Source organism: Protomyctophum bolini, assembly GCF_963924005.1.
Source record: "Protomyctophum bolini genome assembly, chromosome: 24".
Taxonomy (NCBI): domain Eukaryota; kingdom Metazoa; phylum Chordata; class Actinopteri; order Myctophiformes; family Myctophidae; genus Protomyctophum; species Protomyctophum bolini.
This window is the reverse complement of record NC_137885.1, coordinates 930325-936324: the sequence shown is the minus strand read 5'-3', so window position 1 is coordinate 936324 and position 6000 is coordinate 930325. Positions and strand designations below refer to the sequence as shown.

The 6000-nt window shown below is 49.2% G+C and overlaps 1 protein-coding gene across 1 annotated transcript in view; it reads left to right on the top strand.

Annotated features, from left to right (window-relative positions):
- Positions 1–1252: 1252 nt before the first annotated feature.
- The window catches only part of LOC308311468 (phosphatidylinositol 4,5-bisphosphate 3-kinase catalytic subunit gamma isoform-like), a gene marked incomplete at both ends in the record, with an annotated part of 47607 nt that continues 42859 nt past the window's right edge, over positions 1253–6000 (top strand). The window contains 2 exons of the mRNA XM_080758156.1: positions 1253–1588; positions 3424–4592. Coding sequence (XP_080614282.1) covers positions 1253–1588; positions 3424–4592 — 1505 coding nt within the window. The remainder of the gene's footprint in view (positions 1589–3423; positions 4593–6000) is intronic.

Sequence of the window (6000 nt, the reverse complement as noted above, 5' to 3'; positions counted from 1 at the left end):
GGTAGTGATGGCTGGCTGCCTGTCAGTCTGACACCAGCTCACTCCGCGGGATCTACTTGAATGGCTCGTGCAAGCTATACTGGTAGCTCCCGAACTCCTGGTTGGTTACCCCTGGTTTAATGCAATCAGACAGGACTTTTCTGTTTGGATGAACGGGGCTGTCGAGGCCAGAAAGTAGTTATTTTTTTTTGCCACTCAGTGGGCGTTCCCGCATAACTTCCAGGTACGATGATGTCACGTGCATATATACCCTCTATAGTCACACAAGGACGTAGACATCAAAGGGGGCTTCAGCCCCTGCCCCTTTTACCCCGTCTGTAAAACAACTGCCCTCTCCCAGACCACGAATGTATAGCGTTTACTACATGGTGAAAGAAATGCAATAAATGCCACTCCTCTCCTTTCCATGCCATGCCGGAAGGAAAGCAGCATTCAGGAGAATATATTTTTTTCCCCTCTTGAACTTCATTCAGGAGAATAGCTTTTTTTCCCCTCCCGAACTTGACAGTATTTCCCCTCCCGAACTCACAGTATTTTTGCGTTGAACAAATTAGTTTAGAAATCCATGTCGTATACACACACACTGCATCTCCACTAGCTAAAGAGTGCTGGGTTGTGCAAGCTCTCAACGCGTCGCGAGCTATTATTGTCCAAAAGTGCCCCTGCCTCTCTGACATTCTGTGCACGTCCTCTGGACTCTGGAGTCACACGAGAATGAGGAAGTCCTGGAGCAGGAAACAGGAAGCTCAGGTGAGTCCAGTTCTCTATACACACACACACACCCACACCCACACACACACACGCACACGGTTACGTGCAGACGAAGCGCACACACTTTGTTTCCTCATTTAGGAATAGCATTTATTAAAGCAGGTAAGATTTCTGTTTTTTATTATTTATCAGTTGCTCATTGTGTTGTGCTGTCCTGTCCTGTGCTGCTATATGTTATGGTGATTTGGCATTTATGTAAAAAATGGCATTTAAAAAAGCAGTTAAATAATAAACACTGCATTGTTGCATAATGGGAAGTTATACATACTCTTTATCATTGATATGCAGAGGGGTTTTCAGAACTAAAATTCAACCAACATTTGCTTGCTGTCTGTCTGTCTGTCTGTCTGTCTGTCTGTCTGTCTGTCTGTCTGTCTGACTTTCTCTCTCTCTCTCTCTCTCTCTCTCTCTCTCTCTCTCTCTCTCTCTCTCTCTCTCTCTCTCTCTCTCTCTCTCTCTCTCTCCCTCCATATAGCTCAAGATGAGCAGCTCTGGGTTCCTGGATCAGTCCATAGGACAGCATGCTACGGAGCTCCCAGCAGAAACACTGTCTGGGAAATGGTCTGAGAACAGCGTGCTGTTCCTGTTTGAGTTCCGCCCTGTCCCAGGAGGGCCAGGAGGAGGACCTCCTCCACAGCCACGGTGGTCCAGTGGTGGTGGTTCCGTAGGGACCGGTCCAGGTGATCTCATGGAGGTGGTTCTGCCACAGCAGCGGTCCAGTGGTGGTGGTTCCGTAGGGACCGGTCCAGGTGATCTGGAGGTGGTTCTGCCGGCCCGGTGCAACGTCAGAGAGCTGCGGCTCCGCCTCTACATGCAGGTGAACACAGGGGTTTTTATCTGTCTCTATGGAGCCTCTGGAAGGAGAACTCGGGTGTCTTCTCTATTCATATATACTCTAAGGCCCTCATTTATCAACCGTGCGTACGCCAAAATATGGGTGCACGCCGAAATTGCCGACATTTTTGACATTTACCATTTCCGGCAAAGCTTGAAATTGAACGTGACAACGTTCAAATCCCACGTCTGCTCGGCAGCTTGCTTACGCTTTTTCCTTGGCTGTTTTTCTGTCGTACACAAGCGGAGCAGCCTTGTCTGAACTGCTGACACTGTCACAGGCATCTAAACATATGTTTTCACTCCTAAAATGTTAATATAAAACGGTATGTGTATGTAAAAAACAAAAGAGAGATTTCCAACTTTACAAGTAATTAAAATCGCGCAATTAAAAACAATATAACATGTTTACAATGTATTAGTTTGTGCTTAATCAAACACTGCTTTACTGGCCTTGTTATGTGAGCGCACTTGTGAGATGATTTTGGAGCGCATGCGGACACGGTAATGCGGCATATGCGATTATGATATTATTTAAAAAAAAAGGCATGAATGGACTGCACGCCTTTATTTCCAAGTGACATGTGACAAGCATACAGCTTGCCTATTTGTAGTAAGTACTAGCAGGCTATAGGCGTAAGGGGCTTAATCATTCACCATTTATAAGTGCTTAGACAGTTTTGACAGTTTTGACAGTTCAGATAAAAGCGAGATCATTTTCGGGGCTCGGGAGGATCGCGGGACCGCGGCGTGCGTCGCCAACACATACCAGCACACATGCAAGCGGCAAGCCTTCATCCATATGTTTATGATTCGTTCATCAATGATCAAATCAGAAATCACTACATAAACGTTGATTATGACTGCCTTGACGACATGATAGCCTCTCTCATGCTGTATGAGAGAGCCAGGCTATCATGTCGGCAGTCACCTACAGGACTTTAATATCACAGCAGTGCGCAGTCTTCGCCGTGCACTGAGCACGAATGGGTAAAATTAATATAGGCCAGCCTACAAACTAATTCCATTCATGGCGATGCGATGTCGATGTGTCATGTATATGCATGCATGCGTGGACATGACAGCAAAGCAAGCGAGGTGAGAGGAAAACAGACAGGGTAGGCCTACAACTTTATTTAATTCATGCAGGTGTTCGTTCTTTTTGGGCTTGCAAGTTGCGTGTGCGTCTGTGTGTGTGTGTGTGTGTGTGTGTGTGTCAAGAGAGGGGGGTGTGGGCAGCAATAAGGCACGGGAGAAACGTATTTTTTCCTGTAACCCTGGTTACAAAACTTACCAGCCGTCGTATTGCAATTGTTCATGTCGCAAAAACGAGGGCGAGGCTTGATTTCATAGGGCGTGCCAGATAGATTTCAGCCGTCACATTTATTAACGTCAGAACGAAATTAAGGAAGGATCAGCTGTTTGCGATCACTTTATAAATGCCGTGGCGACGTGGGTGTACTACGAAACCTGCACTCGAATCTGTGGCAGATTTTTCATCCACTTGCATGTAGCTCACAAAGTCTTGTGAGGTCTTGCGATACACGAGAGTTGTAGTGTCTTTACACATACTGTTGACATTATGAAGAGAGGATTTATACAAAAAAAATGTTATAGCGATGGAAATAAGCGAATTAGCACTAAAACCCAGTGCCCCTTGAGGGCCCATGAGGGCCCATTAATGCGTTTTTGCACAAAATAACAGCTAGACCACTTTGGTGCAACGAGAGGTATAAGAAAGCCTTCTAGCATGAAATTCTCCTTTAAGTAAAACATTGGAGTACTTTTTTCACTGCTGATCATTTCTTTGGTCTGCAGGCACAGGAGCAGAACTGGATTCCTGACCCACAGGCGCTGCTGGACCCTGAAGAGTACATCCTGCTCTACGCCAGGGCTCAGGACTGGTACGAGGTCTACGACGACTATCAGATCCTAAGGACGTTAGACATTCCATGGTCCTGCGACGCCACCGGACGCATGGCGGCGAGGATGGTGGTCACGCGGCCGTCCGAGGTGGACTCGAAGGAGAGGCGGGAGCAGCAGAAAGGTCTGGTGCAGCTGATTGGCCACGACCTCGACGGCGAGGCCCCCGACAGGCTGGGGGAGCTCACGTTCACGCGCAGAAAACTGGCGTCGCCGAGGCGACGGGAGCTGAAGGGCCGAGACGAAAAGGCCTACGCCACAGAGCCCTGGACCACGGCGCTCCCCGTCCCCAACGACCTGCAGGCTCACCTGAGCAGAAAGCTCCCCGTCACGCTCCACCACTTGAACCGCATCAGCTTCACCGTGAAGGTGGACCTCACGGCGACGCCCGACATCCTTCTCAAGGTCTTCCGACAGGTGATGGCCGACCAGGGCTTCCACTGTGATCCGCTGGACGGCCTGGTCCTGAAGGTCTCGGGGAGGGAGGAGTTCCTGACGGGCGACTTCTCCCTCAGCGACTTCCTCTGGGTTCGACAGTGTCTGAAGTCCGACCTGGGGCTCCACCTGTACGTGGTCCCCGTGGCGCAGCTCGTCGACGAGGCTCCCACACTCGTGGACTGGCCGCTCGTCGACAGCTTCACGGGCCGGTCCAGCTCCCACGAGGACCTCCGCCTGGACGGGAGGGACCCGGAGGACGTCTTCATGATCTCCCTGTGGGACTGCCACCGGAGGTTCAGGGTCAAACTCCTGGGCTTCGACGTCCCGACGCTCCCCGACAAAGCCCCTCAGTCCGCGTACGTGGAAGTCACCCTACTTCTCGGCAACAAGGTTCTCTCCGCGGTGGTGTCCTCTCCGAAGGCCTTCGCCGGCGAGGTGCTGTGGAACGAGTGGCTGGAGTTCGACATGCTGCTCAGGGACCTGCCGCGCGGCACCAAGCTGGGCCTCACCATCAACACCAACGACAGCAACGCCGCCGGCGGTGCCAATGCTAAGGCACCGGACGGCCAGCAGAAAGGGAAGGGGAAGGTGCTGTACTTTGTCAACCTTCTGCTCTTTGACCACAGGTCAGTTTGCGTCCAATGTCCACATGCATGGCCGCGTGTTTATTCAGTCAGTCATTCTCTGATACATGTGCACAACGCAATTGATGCTGAAACATATGGTGCTTCAAATGACACTTAATAATAATAATAATAATATATACGATTTATTTAGCGCTTTTCTAGGTACCCAAAGTCGCTTTACAGAAAGAAGTACAGACATATCTATGAGTATTAAGAGTAGATAAAGAGTATCATATGTATACATGTGCATGTTTTCCTTGTAGTAGCAAGTATTTTTTCTTTTTGTAAACAACTTCACAGTAGGCTATGTTCCATAAATATACAACAGAAATAGTTTATAGAGGTGCAATTTGAGCTTAACAGTGCAGGAAGGGGGCAAAGGTGTGTGTGGGGGGGGGTGCGGGCTAGCGTTTTCCTTGTTCGTTCATGTATCTGGTTTTTCGGGGATAGAAGCTTTTTTGCAGTAAGAGTGAGACTCTAAACCTGTTTGTCAAACAGACTGCGCTTTGGTTCCTACAGAAAGAAATGTCAACTCACACACAAACAGCATTTAATCAACTCACTCCAGCAAGTTACAATACCTGAATATCTGACCACGGCGTTCCATTACTGAATGCTCTTTTGGGGTTTTTTAAACTGTAAATCCCTGGAACACGACGCGTTTAAACCTTAACACCATGTGTGTAATAATAAAATGCCAAATGTTTATTAATGGTCATAAAATACAGTAGAACACGAGTTCACTCAAACACCTCACGAGAACGGAGGGTTACACTCTCTGTAACCCAGGTTCTCTGAGTGGAGAGACTGGCTCTCCACTACATATTTTCAATATGTACGGGAACTGACCCGACGGGGCAGTGTTCATGGATATCTCTTTAAGACACATCTTCTATGGTGGCCCTGCCCAGATTCCAATCAGCGGGCTATTTAAGCCCCATCTGTGCAGTGCCACTTTGATTAATTCTTGATTGACACGCATTTCGGAGCGGCTCTTTTGTGGAGAGCCAGTCTCTCCACTCAGAGAACCTGGGTTACAGAGAGTGTAACCCTCCGTTCTCTATCGTGTTCGAGACTGGCTCTCCACTACATATTTTCAATATGTACGGGAACTCTCTAAGACACACCGCGAGGAAATAAGCAGACCAGCTGCCCCTGCGGCAGCCCGAGGCAGTTTAACCTGAATTCCGTCCGAGCCTATAAGTGGTGAGCGCCATGAGTCACAGGCGCTTGCCAAAACGCTCCAAAACTTCAGTATTCATACCAAGTAAGTAATACTCGTGGCCTAGGCGCAAGACGCCACCTAGGCTCAGCTGGCCCAGCATGATGCTAGGCCAGTGACCACCGGGGTGAAGGGCTGCTCAAGCCAGCCCGTCAGATGCCCGGCCGACCTGACCGGTCAAGGTGC